The sequence below is a fragment of the Dermacentor albipictus genome, chromosome 2 (assembly GCF_038994185.2).
Source record: "Dermacentor albipictus isolate Rhodes 1998 colony chromosome 2, USDA_Dalb.pri_finalv2, whole genome shotgun sequence".
Lineage (NCBI taxonomy): Eukaryota > Metazoa > Arthropoda > Arachnida > Ixodida > Ixodidae > Dermacentor > Dermacentor albipictus.
Genome location: NC_091822.1, coordinates 168,070,423 through 168,085,998, shown reverse-complemented (window position 1 = coordinate 168,085,998; position 15,576 = coordinate 168,070,423). Strand labels below are relative to the sequence as shown.

Here is a 15,576-nt window from a genome sequence, read left to right as displayed (position 1 = left end):
CTTTCTTGACCATTGCAGTAAAGGAGCAGTGATAAAAATTAAGTGCAGCACTGATATACACTGTTCTACCATGACGGAAGTGTCTGCATGCTTGGTGCTTAAAGGATGCTGCACTGCACCGAATTTGTGCCTTGAGGATGAACCACACTGTCATGATGTATTCTATTCTGTTCATGGAAGCTGTCCATAGAGGGGCTTTGCGAAGGGTTCATTGCTACGGTTAAAAGGGTTGAAATTTCTAAACGTTGCTTGCCATGGAATTCTAGGCCAGTAAAGAAAACAAATTTAATGAAGATGACAAGTTAGCATTGATGAGATTATTTACCGGCGAAAAAGAATGAATCATATAAATGGAATCAATTTTATAACATGTGCGACTTGCTATGTTTTTGTTTACTCGCAGCCGACTGCTTCAAACATGAGGACTGTCCGACGAGCAGGATCTGTACTGAGCACAAGTGTGTCGGTAAGTATGTGCTCTCCAGAGATTTACTAACATTGACATGTCATAATGTGAATTTTATAAAGAGCTAACCAATCAGGTTACAGGGCAAATAATGCTTTGTGTTAAACCCCTTAAGCTAGAGTAAATTGATAGTGAGCTGTTGTTGGGGCTTGTACAAAAATCAAATTCTATCACACTTGATTCCTCCTGAGTCATTGCCACACCTATAAGATGCAATAGGCAAAACATAGCATACCAGTACAGCAGTTAATTATAGTACTTGGATGTATGTAAATGCCCGCAGAGATTCTGGAGGTGACCACATGATGGTTTATTCTGCGGTAATCAGGATATTTTGTTGCAGGGGTACGTTAGTTGACACAATAAATTCAGACATATGTGATAACTCAAACACACTTCAGCACTTGCAAGGAAGAACCACGTAGAGGCTACCACTAGCAAGGAATGGGCAAATTATGGTTGAGAATGATTCCTGTCTCAGCATAAATAGTACACTAAAAAGTAGAGCTTTAAGATGATCTTTAACAACAGTATTCGTTCATCCCATTCTTGAAGTTTTGCTGTCATAAAACAAGAGGTTAAGCATTTTTCCACTCATGAATTTTCAAATTTTTCTTTCCCAAGATCCCTGCATAATGAGGCGTGGCTGTGGAGCCAATGCGGTCTGCGAAGCGAGAAACCATGCTGCCATCTGCCGCTGCCGAGAGGGCTACGAAGGCGACCCCGTGACCGGCTGCCAGCTGATTGACTACTGTCTGAAGCAAAATCCTTGCCACCCTACGGCAATTTGTAAGAACAAGTTTGGTGGAGCCACGTGTGAGTGTCCACCGGAAAGGCACATCGGAAACCCCAACAAAGCCCCAGGATGTGAGTTTTCTCTTACAACACGTTCTTTGTGTGTAAACGTTTTAGCTTAAGCACCATTCTCGTCTTTGGTGGCAGCATTTTAGTTGGTAGACAGGAATGGAATGTGTATGCAGTAATAGCAGTGGGAGTGTTGATTGACTTCCTCGTTTTTTCCCACTGAAAGGCCGGCATCCGAATGAGTGTCCCAATGGAGACTCAGACTGCCCGCCAACTGCGGCTTGTCTCTCGGATGGTGGCGGACCGCCAATGTGCAAAAGTGAGTGGCTACCACCGGCAACGTTTTGCATATGTCAGTGACCCTTGAATCTTTTAAACAAGTGGTGCAAAGGTTCTTTTCTTTACCAGTTTGTGAGATGTTGCAGGAATAAGACATCTCTGCAGCTATTTTATTTAGAGTGGACTCAGTTGTACTTCAGACACACATAGGTGCTCTGTATTGCACATTTTCTGCCCGCTGGATTTGTTTGTCGCGCGTTTTTTATTTTTGTGTTCTGGCATGAGCACATTAGAATACTGGAAAAGTAGACATGCAGAGCACTGGTTACCCTAGCTTTGAGTCGAGAGGCCAGTGCTTTGTGTATCTGCTGCACTTCCACATTCTCTTCAGCTTAGGTATTTGGTCAGCATTTCTTTTTTTAATATTGAGGCAGGATTACACGCTACTAATCCAAGCACTTCACAGCCAATTCATACTCGACTACTCATCTGTACGGATGTCCAAGTACCTTGAAACCTCGGCCTCGCGATGCAGCTTTTACATTTCGATTTGATGCCTCCCGTAGACCACGTTTAACTCTGGTGAAATGAGGATAATTATTCATGTGGTCACTATGCGCATCACAATGGACGCTCGGCATCACTGTGCACAGGTCCCTGCGGCCTCCCCAACACCTGTGGTCCCGACGCCATCTGTCGGGTGGAGAACCACAGGCCCAACTGCTTCTGTCCACACGGTTTCACTGGGCAGCCCTACAACAATCTACAGGGATGTGTTCGAAGTGAGTGTTACCGTTTGGCATTAAATTTAGAATCTTTTGTCTTCTTTGCTTTTGTATCACTCACATGATGTTTGGTACGTTTCAGTTCCTCCATTCTGTGATGATGACAGAGCTTGCCCAGCACCCATGGTCTGCGAGAAACGCCGATGTAGACGTGAGTTGATGTTTTTATTGTCAGAAATGTTGCTCAACAATTCAAAAATTAAATTCCGGGGTAGTCTTTAAATGCAGCATGAGAGGAAACTTATGCACTTAATTGCTGTACATAGGGGTCAAAATCTGAGGGCACAAAGCGATCAGGTGGTTCACTTAAACACGACACAGTTCCTGTGTCCGAAGCCTCTTCTTCCCATTTCCTCAACAATATATACTATACTATATAACTACTTGCATGACAGTGGCATCATGTTATCTTTCCCATATTTCCCCATTCTTTGTGTTAAGGGCTTTTAATACCTTCGTGGTAAGCAAAAAATAAAATAAAACACCATTTCTGGTTAAAGCTTTACGTAGAGAAGTCTTGTTTAGTTATATTTAATTATACCTGTGGGGTGTTCAGCTACATGTAGTACATGTAGGGTCTAGATAAATCAGAGTGAGATTAAAACAACGTAATTACATTTTATGTACATAAACGAAGAAACAAGATTATATTGTGGTATTGGATATCGTCAGGTTGATGCTGTGGTATTGCTGTATTGCTCTAACATTGACCTAGTTGCGGTAGTACTGACAGATGACTATGAGAGTGTACTAGTCATTTTCCTTTCTTGGTTCCCAGGAAAATTTCAGCAAACTCTTTAAAAACAATGTGGTTTGCCATAATGATGACACCTTTATCTGTGTCATTTTTTTTTTTCTTCATGTCTCTACAGCTCCCTGCTCAAAGAGGGACGAATGTGCAGCCCGTGAGCTTTGCGTGGATGGCCACTGCATCCAAGGCTGTTTGCAAGACAAGGACTGCCTTGACAAAGAAATCTGTTTGGACCGAAATTGCATTGGTAAGTGTTTTGTGCAGATTGCTTTACAAATGAATTATTAAAAAAAATTATGGAAGTGTTGACATTACAAGGAATAAAAAAAAAAACTATATTTTTTTTCTTCTTTCAGTTGGTTGCCGGAAAGATGAAGACTGCCGCTACAATGAAGCCTGCGTTCTGAACAGCTGCAAGAGTAAGAATAATTGTGCTGTCTATTCTTTACCTATCACTTGAATCTCTGTTCTCTTGACATAGCTTGTTGTCAAGATCTATCATTCAGGTAAAAAATTAAACAAATTATTTCAGTTATTGTTTATTCAGACAATGCTAACACAAAAGGCAATTTGTTTAGGAGGCTGATAAAAAGACACGAAATGTCTGACATTGTATAAGATCCCTTTCCCATCTCAGGTTCAATTCAATTCATCTTTATTTCACCATGCACATGGTCGGAGCTATGCCCTTCAATCTTTGATCTGGTTATGTTTCTGCTATGCCTTTTCGTACTTCCAGCACTATTTGGCAAAGTCAGTAAATTATATGAGCAGGACTCGTTCGTAGTTCAAACAATGCATAAGACACTTCTGGAAAGGAGGTCCTCTCAATTGCATGTTTGAGAAAGGAGAGTGAGCGTCCACAAGCTTGCTTAAGCCACCCGAGTTGGAGGACTTGTTTGCTGTTTCTGTCACAATGTTTTTGTGCTCGTGACCAGTGAAAAATTAATTGCATTCTGGCCTGCAGACCCTTGTGACAGTCCAACAGCCTGCGGTACCAATGCTGAGTGCCAAGTGATCAACCACAGGACAGAATGCCACTGCCCAAACAGATTCACTGGAAACCCGCACATCTCATGCCAGCGAGGTGAGTTGTCAATTGTAGAAGCAACTGGGCACCTGTCCCGCTTTCCAGGCTACATGGTTACAACTTGAAAATGTATCTGCTGTCACTTATGCTGTCAGATTTCTTAGTGGGAGTATGCAATGTCAGAACACTGAGGATGGCAATGGTAATAAACAGGGCAAAAGAGACGTGAGGCTACGCACACCTGTTTGACATTTGAAATCTTGTTTGCAAATGCGATATTATTGCAGCAGGCATGTGTGGGAGTATGGTAGGACTTTATTGATATTTTGCCTGTTTGTACGATTTCCAGATTGGAAGCTAAACATTTTTGGAGTATCTGTGTGTGGTTTGGTCAGTACATTGTAGTATACGGGGTGTTTCAGCTAACTTTAGCCAGAGTTCAAAAACGTGCCGATTCACTCCAAGACCACACGACCAAATGCATATTGCTCACTTTTGTATGTAGTGTGTCACACTATGTTTTGCATTTTACTGACTTAGATTATTAGTCAAGATTAGTTAACCAACTTCTGAAGCAATGAAGCTAGGAAAAAAATTCCAATTGGAAAGTTGTAGAGCAGTTTGCAAAACGTGCGAATAAATAGTTTCTGTCTTTCCATCTGTGAAGTATTTGTGTTTTTCAGCTTACCGTGGATGCCCACGAAATACAAAAAAAAAAACACCATGGTGGCATGCCACAAGCATTCTGCTGCTCCCAAGCATTCCGCACACACTGCTCCCAAACACTGCTCCCAAGCATTCAGCGCACAAACGAACACAGCATTTAGCTGGGTGTGCTGTCGCTGCATCTGCTTATCACTATCATGAACCACCGCGAGGGAAGCACATCGCTGGCATAAATCGCATATCCAACGCCTTCGTCACTGCCCTGTCGCCTTTTAAGCGGTAGCACGCCCTGCTAGATGCTATGTTCGTTTGTACGCGGACAGTTTACGAGCGCTGCAATCATGGCGTGCAAGTGGGTATGTCACGTGGTATTTTTTTGTATTTCGCGGACACTTGCAGTAAGCTGAAAAACACTAATACTTAGATAGAAAGTTAGAAACTGTCTAATCGGATGTTTTGCAATGCGCTCTACAACTTTCTAATTAGAATTTCTTGCCTAAATTCGTTGCTTCAGATGTTGGTTAATTAATCTTGAGTTATCATATAATTAAGCAAAATACAAGAAATAACGTGACATACTACATACAAAAGTGAGAAACACGCATTTAGTTGTGTCATCTTAGAGTCACATTTTTAAACTCTGGCTAAAGTTAGCTGAAACACCCTGTAGATGTTGTCTCCAGACAGTACTTCTTTATTGTACCTGACTTTTTGTAGCCAACTGGGTTCTTTCTTCAAGGGTGGACAGGAACTTGTTCATTGTCAATCCCAAAGAAGGAACCAAGCTAGCTCCGAAATGCCGGGTATAGCAAACAAGTTTTTGTTGGAGACATTTATCCTCCAAGGACTTACTGATGTATTTGCTTGCAGGCAAAGGACATAAAAAATGCACCTTTTGGATGATACCAGTCAGATCACACGTTTTATTCTTTATATGCATAATTTTTTTTAAATAGTTCCCATGAAAATGAGGTTGTACTGCAGTCATAGACTGTGCCTGGCAGTGTTGCATGAATTCTAACTTGTTTGTCTGGTCCCTCAGTGTCATCGTCATGTCGAACTACGAGCGACTGTGGTGGATACAACTACGCCTGCGTTGAAACAAGGTGTAGAGGTGAGTTCTGCTGCTAGTGTAGTGCACGGCTGCTTGATACAGTTTGTCTTTTTGTCCCATTAAGTTCAACTTTGACGACATTTTTCAATGTAACATTTCAGTGGAGTGCTCTTCCGATGGTGACTGTGCGTATGGAGAGCGCTGCTTCAACGAGAACTGCTATGGTAAGAACTACGTGCAAATGTCACTTCAGTACCAACTAAGCAACTATGAAGTGGAAAAGTGTGTTTTGCGTATTCATGTATTGGTTGTAGCATTTAACGACTTCAGGCACTATGTGTGGGTGATTATACCTGCCAAGATACTGCCTCAGAAACAAGAGTTCCAATGGAAACGGTGATGCCTAAAAGGTGTCGCCTGTTTCTTAAGACATATTTTATTGGACTTTTGCAGCAAAAATTGCCTAATATCTGTGTTTTGTTTTAGAAAAAGAACTTGAAAGGTAGATGTCTAGTTGCTTGATCTAAGCACTATACTGGTATATAGTATGTGTTAATGGGTTTGCTTCTTTGTTGTTTCTGACAATGTTTCGCAAAAGGCAAATTTCAGAGCAGGTGGTATAGGTGTTTTCTGCTAATACTGCACATATAGTGGTGCACTGACAAGGGCGCTCGGGTGAGGGTTACAAAATGTCCTACTGGTCAACAGACCCAGCCTGTCCCCTCCTCGCCCCTTTTTCACAAAAGTTGTCTTCAGGTTGGGCTTGAAGAGAGGTTGAGCTTAAAGAAATTTTACCCCCCTCCCCAAGGCAGAAATCCTTAGTGCTTTAATGACTCCACTTGTAATAGTTCATGTGTGTTTTATTTTCCTTATCTGACGCTCTTTTAGATACACCCTGCATGAAATTCACACTCGTGGACTCCACAAAACTCGCTGAAGAATTAAAACTGTTAATATGCTCTGCTCTAGCATACTCAGTCTTGGAAGGAAATGTGGGGAATCTAAATTTTCACTGGTCCGAATTGCTTGGTGTCAGAAGGAGTTAAAAGTATCAATGCATGACCTGTAATGTAGGCTCAGGAGTAAGATGGAGGAGATAAGATGCTGACCTCAGGTTCTAATTTCGAGCGGTCCTTGAATGGTTGTGCTTATGTTAAGTGGCGTCTTATTGCTTTGTCACTCTTCTAGCCCTCTGCCGATCAGACAGTGAGTGCCAGGAGGGAGAGGTGTGCATTTCCAACAGATGTCAAAGTAAGCATTTCTTGACGTCCTCTTCATTTTGGTGTTACTTTTACGTGTATCATCTTTATCTGCAGGTTTGGCTTAAATTTTTCTTCATTGCCCAATATTATATTTTTGTTTGTTTGTTTCTCTATTTAGTCAGATATGTGCTACTCATCTAAATTACTTCCTCTTTCTTTTAGTTGGATGTCGCACTAATGAACAGTGCTTGGACCATCTCGCCTGCGTCAGCAACCAGTGCAGAGGTAAGCTTTGTGATAAATTAACTTCGATCTAAATTGGGGCTGTTCAAATAGCAAAATTTTTTAATTGAATCTGAATATTTTAAAAAAATGTGTGCTTCAAATACCAAATAAAACACCTGAACTTTTTCTGCTTTAAAAAGCATTCTGGTTTTGGTCAACAAATTTATTTCTGTATGGAAGTTCATTGAGCTGAACAGCTCCTAGACTAGAATAACATGGAATGTCATCACAGTTGCTCGTTAGCTTGAAGTGGGCAGCAAACCATGCGCATGGGCCCTCTTCTATGGCATGCAGGATTTGATAGTCATGGTTCCCTGTAAATTCGACCATAATTGATTATTGAATAAAATCAAACAGAAAATTTGATTCATATCCAAACATTGCAATATTTGCGCACTACAATTCTATCTAGGTATAAATCCTGCTATACGTGCTAGATAAAAAAAGTTCAGCACACGGACAATAAATTCTGCCACTTTTTCGTGGTGCATAAGCACAAACAACCAAAAGGAAAATTGGAAAGCACCAACCCAAAGTACTCGGTCACTCTGTAGTAGCAGCAATTTCATCTGGCCAAGTTGATTCACTTTGATGGTAAAACTGAAGCGGCACAAATGTAACATGGTATAGATTCTCGCTGGCATTCAGCGCTTGTTTTGTGGTGTGTGTTGCCGTTTCATCATTTAAAAATTTGCATAGCCTTTTTACATGCCATCTACTTAAACTGTTGCACCTTTCCTCTGTTGCTACTTGTTTCCTCATCTTTTCCTTCTTTCTTTCTGAACTCCCATCTCGCAGACCCGTGTGAAGGAAGCGCGACCTGTGGCCCCAATGCAGAATGCAAAGTGGTCAACCATCGTGTCGTGTGCAGCTGCCCGGCCGAATTCATTGGCCGTCCTCATGCCAATGTAGCTTGCGTGCGGAAGCCGGTTCATTGCACACAGAACCAGGAATGCACTCCCGGACACATCTGCTACTTGGGCTACTGCAGAGGTGGGCATCGCGATATAAACATCAGGAATATTAACTTGAAAAAATGAACACTGCACAACTTGGAAGTGGACAGTCAGAGCAGTAATGAAGGGATCACAGTTTAGGCGATGACAGTGTAATAATAGTATATGGTGGTTACGCTGATTTATTTTGACACAAATTGATGTAAAGAGTGCACGAAGATCACATTCCTCCCAGGCTTAGCATGAACGTCTCTGTTATGAAAAGGAAGTTAAAGGCAACTTCATGTCGCATTACAAGATTTCATTCCTCACTAGCCACTGCAGGGCATAACAGGCAACACCTTCTTTTGTATTTCAGAAACACACACAAAACAATTGGGATGTCGTGCTGCTTTTGATGTTAAAGTTAATATTAATTTCCTTATACTGTATCGGAACACAAGGGGCCATTTAGACTTGAGCAAAAATAAATATTGGTGAAAATTTTTGCATTTAGGGAATGAAAACAGCGGCAGAAGTGATACACTAATATTCACACCTACCGATTCTTTATGCATGCCGTGTTCTGTGGGGTTGAGAGTAAGTCTTTGTCTCATCAATCAATTACAGTGTCGTGCAGCAGCAACCAGGACTGTGCCTTGAACGAAAGGTGTGTGGAAAACCGGTGCCACGTTCAGTGCCATCGCGACCGTGAGTGCTTTGACTGGGAGATCTGCGAGAACAACTTCTGCAAAGGTAAGTAATGTGGCTGAACCCAGTGGTCATTGTCCTCTTTGGACAGCACTTCTTTCTATAGAGTACTTAGTACTGCAGTATGCTTAGATTGGTTGTGAGAGACATCTCTGATTTGCTCTTTTTTTTTTTCCCGCTGTCATCTCTATCTCGCAAACTTTCAGTTGGTTGCCGTGCTGATACCGATTGTCCTACCGACCAGTCTTGCATCAAGAACCATTGCATCAGTAAGTGCCTGTCTAGAAATTACTGTAATAAACGAATGGCATTTATTGCAACATAAGACGACACTGTTCAAATAGCAGGTACCTTCTGTAATATCTATTACGCTCCACTACCATACAAAGAGAAATTACTACTGTAAACAATTGAAATTTGTGTGTTGCATATATTATTTATTGTAACACAACTGCTCTCATTCATGGTTTTGTTGTTTTATTTCCTTTATCTTTGTTTTAGTGCGTGCGTTCAGCCTTCGGAGGGTCTTACAGGGGTGAACATAATCCACAAAGCCGCTTCAATGTGTAGCAATTTCATCATTGAAGTTCTTTGTTCAGTGAATTTATTTAACCCACAACTCCTTCTTGGCAGTATTACACTGCTAGTATAAACAAAGCTACCTTATGCATTGTGTAACTAACTTAAAGTGCTTATAGAGTCACACATATTATTCCAGATCCCTGTGAGGCGCCCACAGCCTGCGGAACGAATGCCTTGTGTTCTGTTCGAACCCACCAGGAGATATGTAGCTGCCCGCCTGGCCTTGTGGGAGATGCACACCTTGAATGTGTCAGAGGTTCGCACTCTTGGATTCCTTTATTGTTTACATAGATTTCTCACTGAAGCAGGAACTCAGCTCTTTTCTCTTTCTTTGTAAATGTTACTGTAACAGCCCACAATTTCACGGTCTCGACATTTCACAGAACAGTGAAATCATGCATATTTGCAGACCTGCCACGGTGGCTATGGCGTTCTGCTGCTGGACGTGAGGTTGAGGGTCTGATTCCCGCCCCCAGCACCCACATTTCTGTAGAATTGGAATGCAGAAAACTCTTGTGTGCTTAAATTTACGTGCACACTAAATAACAGTAGGTGTCCGAAATTATAATTTGGAGCCCCACCTACGATGTTCTTCATAGCTTGTGTACTTTTGGGGAACAGTAAGCCCTGCAATTTGACTTTCGATTTGGTGCATACTTGCAGTGACAAAATGTTTCTGTTTTTCTGATAAAGCCTGAGGTGGCGACTTTGGCTGATGCATATTAATAGATAGGAAGATGGGAGCATGGAACAGAGATCAAACATGGGTAGAAGATATTTCAGCTGAGGTTAAAAGGAAGGAAGGAGCGGGGTCCGGTGGATGATGTAATGCGTAGAAAAGACAACTGGTGGTCCCTTAGAATGCTGAATAAGTGCCAAAGAAAGAGAAACACAGTTGAGGGCAAGAAAGAATTGCATGGAGGAATGAAGATTGCAGGCACTGGTTCAGTTTAGTTGATACAATGCCGTGATTACTTGAGATCTTTCAGAGAGGCCTTCATTCTGCAATGGTCTCAACTGGGCCATGTTCATGATGAAGTTTCGTCAAGTTTTTTTTAATGCACAAAATTTGTGAAGCTATCATAAATGGAAAGACATTTGCTGCATGCAGGTTTCAATGCAGGCACTTGCTTTATCTTTCAGAATCAAAGGAATGCCATGCAAATGATGAGTGTGGTCTTGGAGGTTACTGTGAAGCCACTATTTGCAGAGGTAAGGCATCTGCAACATGAAAGCATTTATGAGGAATGTGCAAAAGTTGCAGCTTTGGAAAAATCAGTGGTTACTCACCCATTCTTTTTCTCTCTCTCTCTCTTTTTTATCCAGTTGCATGCAGCAGTGACAATGAGTGTTTCAACAATGAACGCTGTGTGGAGGAGAGGTGCAGCTGTGAGTACCAAGCTGCCATGTTGTTAAATGCTCTCAGTGATTGCAGCGTCATTGAACATTTGGTGTAATATTTTTACCAATGTTCACATCATTCTTTATTTCTCCCCTTGTTTAGTGATTTGTACAACTGACACACTGTGTCCACGAAACCACATTTGCGAAAGAGGATTGTGCCTTCGTGAGTATAACATCTCGGATTAATTTCTGATTTAATGCTGTGGTATGAGCGTGGGCTTAACAGTTGGTGCTTGATTCTCTATTTTCTTGTGAACAGCCGGGTGCCGATCTGATCTCGATTGTCCAGCTACGGAGACCTGCATTAATCGTCAGTGCTTGAGTGAGTACTCATCAATTGTACTGTTACTCGCAAGACATAGTCGCGGGTTTAAATTGCTTGTACATACCATATTCCCTCCCGCATTAGTCACACCAAAAGTTCAAGATGTCTAAGTACAAAGCAAGGATGTTGGTCAAACGCAAATTTTACTCTGCTCTGCTGCTTCACGGCAGTGTGGGCAACTCTGCCGTGAAGCCGCACCGCACTTGAACAGTGAGCATCAGTGAGAAAGTTGTGATCATGGAACATATAAACAGGGTTGTTTCCACAGCTTTACTTTATGCCAGTAATTGTGCAGGTTTGTTTTGATAAGCATGCAAAGCACTTTTGTATGTGGTAGTTCATGTGATTTATACGTGAGCACCTTTTATTTGGCATCTGTTTCAAACAAGCAGCAGCGAATGGAAAGGGCAGGTTGTATTCCCGCAAATGCAGTAATTTTGCTTTTACAGGTTTGTAACAAATAAAGCAATTTCTGCTACTGGCATCAACTAAGCTAGGTTACGACGACTTAACACATGATCAGCACAGCTGTCTTCACGGCTTCCATTAACAGGCCAAAACAGCATAACTATGCAAATAAGACTGAATGGAAATGCCGTTTAGTCCAGATCTCAAATAGCACACTGTTTTCAACGTTCAAATCCACAGGTGAAGTCTGTGGCCAGGTTTGGCTTGTTTGAGGCACACGTGCAGGTGTGATACCTTCAGCTCAGCATGGCTTTGCATTCTCATATTCACAACCGTGGTGCCCCCCCCTCCCCCATTGTGCTGCTACATGCTTTGTTTTGCCTACTGTTGCTCCACCTGCTCACAACCAGTTTCATGCTCTAATAGGAGAGCTTAGTCAAACCTTGCCGACTCTTGCCCTCCACCTAAGCACGTAATTCAACATTCAACTAAAATTTATTTTCAGGTAATTATCTCCGATAGCGCTAGGCTACATTGAAACCTTGCAATTGACATTGTGCGTGTGTGTGTGTGTGCTACCCAAATGCAGACCCGTGTGCAAGCCCCACGGCGTGTGGACCCAACGCCCAGTGCCAGCCGGTCAACCACCGTGCTTACTGCACCTGCCGCTCGGGCTACACTGGCGACCCCCACGTAGAGTGTTCCAAGGTGGAGTGTGTGATCGACTCTGACTGTGGTGTTGGAAAGATCTGCCAGAACTACAGGTGCATTGGTGAGTGTGTTCGTTATGTACAAGCACACATTATCTCATGCCTCACGTGGTGACATAAGCTTAGGCTAATTGGACACCCTGGCCATATAAAGCATGCTCAGCTGGTAACGCCCTTGCTGGCAAAACTTCTGTCACCATGCTTCTTTACCTTGTATGAGGCACTTTGGAACTTGAGAATTTTGGAAATTAGAGCTTAGTGCTTTCCTCTCTGAGCAAGAGAGTAGGCCCCCATCATTAATGTGACTGGTTTATAGATAATCAAGAAGTTCATAGTGTATTCTGGTTTTGACCTTCTCAGTAACAGCTTCGCAATGGCATGATCCTAAGCTGTTAGCACAAAAGCTTTCTGTTTGTTTTGCCGAACACCGTGACACGCCTACAATACTAAATACAGTCAGCAGCCGATTTCGCATCTACAAGATGCCGCTGGTATGGTGAACGTGCACTGTTCGCAATCACCCAACCTCGATAAAAGTCGCACCAAGATAAATCGGCTTTCACATCAGCCTATTACATCTCGTCACGTTTCTTCACGTACAGAGGGCTGCCGGTCAGACGTCAGCTGCCCAGATGACATGACGTGCATCAGCCGCCAGTGTCAGAACCCCTGCCAGTTTGTCGGAGCCTGCGGCTTGAACGCTCAGTGCAAGACGGTCAACCACCGCCTCACGTGCACGTGCCCAACGCAGACTCTGGGTGACCCGTACACCGAGTGCTTGACAGGTTAGTGCACAAACAGGCACTCACTTGCACTTCTTGTGGAGCAGTTATGCGAGACTTCTATTCCTGTTGCAGTCCTCTTATGAAAATGTTTGCAAAAAAAATAATAATCTCAACATTAAATTGCAATTATGGTCGTATCAGGACTGATAAACGTAGCAAGGCATAGCTGATTACTGTAACATCTCCTAATAAATTAATTGAATTGTACTAGTACTAAAATCTTTATCTTTGTTCCAGATCCCGACATTTGCAGCCGGGAACATGACTGTGGTCCAGAAAGGGCTTGTGATAATGGAAGATGCATAAGTGAGTGTAAAGCAGTACTTGGTCCTGTTGAACTTCATAATTCTTAAGTGAAGCTTTCTTTCTCTTTTTTTGTTTTTAACAGAATGTTTGTTGCATGTTGCACGCCAAAATGTGATTTAACAAAAGAAATTTCAAATTTCATTGTCTGCAGGTGTTGTTGATACACTTAATAAACACACTCTTAAAATAATTGCTCTGAAGTAATAAATGATCTGAGGGTCGGTTTCATAGCATAATTGGTTTGCCAGGTGTGCAGCCTTGAACACTCTTTATTGAGTACTTGTTTGCATGCGTTGTTCATACAGTTGTATAGATGAATATTGACTCTAAAGCAATAAGTGATCTAAGGGTGGGTTTCATGGCACAGTTGTTATTCCCTGTATATTCCTGAGAACACTTTCTAGAGTACTAATAGACATCTGCAACTTTCAGTGTTAAGTACAGTGCTAATGTATAGTTTGTACTGTCACAATAAAAAAGTCTTTGCAGGAAGGCTGTTTTGCATTGGATGTGGTAAATATAAGTACATACAGGCAAGTGAAAGCTGTCTTAACTTCACAGGCCCCACTTTTGCACCTCAATACATTCCAGTAAATACAAAACTGTAAAATTGATCAAATCTATTAATAGCATCTTGTTTTTGTGTGTGTGTGTGCATATGTGCGCCGTCCTGACATTTTTCTTTTCTCCCACCTAGCCAAAGTCGAGTGTACCACTGATGAAGAATGCGCCCTTGGAAAAGTTTGTGAATCGCCTCGGTGCTTCGGTGAGAGACAAGTTGCTCTTATAAACACGTCCACTTTTAGGCCCAGCAAAGCTAACAAATCTAGCTGCTGAATTACCCTAAGTCGAATCATGTTTTAGGAGACGTAGTAAAAAAAAAGTAATTTGACATGTTGAAATAGAAGTCTTCCAAAAGTTCTGATTAATTAAAGATGTGTTTATTCTTATAACAATGATTGCGCATGAGAACACTTTAAAAGACTGCTTAAACAGATCGTGTCTTTATTTTTATCTGAATTTCTGGTCTAGTTATCTTGCAGTTTATAGTGAAATTATAATTTTAATGGCATTTGATGTAGTTAATTTTTTGGTTAGCAATAGTTCCTTATGTGTATTACATTTTTGTTGCAGTATGTCATTGTGAGTACCAAGTTTTCATTTTTCTTTTTCTTGGCAGAGGTGCAGAGAGATGTGATAGATTAAAAAAAAATTAATGTATGGGGTTTTACATGCCGAAACCACGATTTGATTATGAGGCACGCTGTAGTGGGGGACTCCGGAAATTTGTACCACCTGGGGTTCTTTAACATGCACCTAAATCTAAGTATGCGGGTGTTTTCACATTTCGTCCCCATCGAAATGCGGCTGCCGTGGCTGAGATCCGATCTCGCGACCCCTTGCTTAGCAGCCCAACACCATAGCCACTAAGCAACCGCGGCGTGTAATGTGATACATGTAGATGCTGCATCTTTGTCTTATAAAGGCGGCTGGATAAAAATGGCATCACATTTACCATTTCCAGATGGTTGCCGTGGCGACCACAACTGCCCTGTCAACCAGGGATGCTATCAAGGCCAGTGCCAGAATCCATGCAGCGTTCGTGGAGCCTGTGGCATCCATGCTGACTGTGTTCCTGAGCATCACCGTCCGCACTGTTTTTGCCCAGCCGGTTTCAACGGAAATCCGCAGTTTGAATGCAAGAAGAGTAAGCAAGAATGCCAGTCTTGTATATTGCATGGCAGCAGTGCGAGCTTCTCTTTTTTAGTGTGTTTAAAATAGCAAGTTTTGCTGCCAGCTCCCTAGTAGGTAACTTATGATGCTCCTTTCTGTTTGTCTCAATGTGCTCATGCTCATACAGATACGTACTCACTATCTAGGCTATTCTTGTGTTCGATAATGGATGTAAAGTTAGTTCACAATCTTTTTAATGCTTGGAATGCTACGTAGCATAATGTAGATAAATAAACACGTACAGGCCTGCTTTATGCAGAAACTACACAACTGCCTTGTGAAATTAGTCATCCACGATTCGTAAAGTTACAAAGTGACGTGTGAAGAGTGAGTCATGTTCTTGCATAATATGTA

At 42.0% G+C, this 15,576-nt stretch overlaps 1 protein-coding gene across 1 annotated transcript in view; it reads left to right on the top strand.

Annotated features, from left to right (window-relative positions):
• LOC135910607 (uncharacterized) overlaps positions 1–15,576 on the top strand; it is a 375,300-nt gene that overhangs the window by 320,022 nt on the left and 39,702 nt on the right. The window contains exons 56-80 of the mRNA XM_070534413.1: positions 404–466; positions 1,091–1,333; positions 1,497–1,589; positions 2,203–2,331; positions 2,417–2,485; positions 3,207–3,332; positions 3,442–3,504; positions 4,053–4,172; positions 5,824–5,895; positions 5,997–6,059; positions 7,024–7,086; positions 7,260–7,322; positions 8,121–8,315; positions 8,888–9,013; positions 9,175–9,237; positions 9,687–9,806; positions 10,694–10,762; positions 10,877–10,939; positions 11,055–11,117; positions 11,214–11,276; positions 12,277–12,459; positions 13,000–13,182; positions 13,420–13,488; positions 14,186–14,254; positions 15,014–15,196. Of these exons, the coding sequence (XP_070390514.1) occupies positions 404–466; positions 1,091–1,333; positions 1,497–1,589; positions 2,203–2,331; positions 2,417–2,485; positions 3,207–3,332; positions 3,442–3,504; positions 4,053–4,172; positions 5,824–5,895; positions 5,997–6,059; positions 7,024–7,086; positions 7,260–7,322; positions 8,121–8,315; positions 8,888–9,013; positions 9,175–9,237; positions 9,687–9,806; positions 10,694–10,762; positions 10,877–10,939; positions 11,055–11,117; positions 11,214–11,276; positions 12,277–12,459; positions 13,000–13,182; positions 13,420–13,488; positions 14,186–14,254; positions 15,014–15,196 (2,616 nt within the window). The remainder of the gene's footprint in view (positions 1–403; positions 467–1,090; positions 1,334–1,496; positions 1,590–2,202; positions 2,332–2,416; positions 2,486–3,206; positions 3,333–3,441; positions 3,505–4,052; positions 4,173–5,823; positions 5,896–5,996; positions 6,060–7,023; positions 7,087–7,259; positions 7,323–8,120; positions 8,316–8,887; positions 9,014–9,174; positions 9,238–9,686; positions 9,807–10,693; positions 10,763–10,876; positions 10,940–11,054; positions 11,118–11,213; positions 11,277–12,276; positions 12,460–12,999; positions 13,183–13,419; positions 13,489–14,185; positions 14,255–15,013; positions 15,197–15,576) is intronic.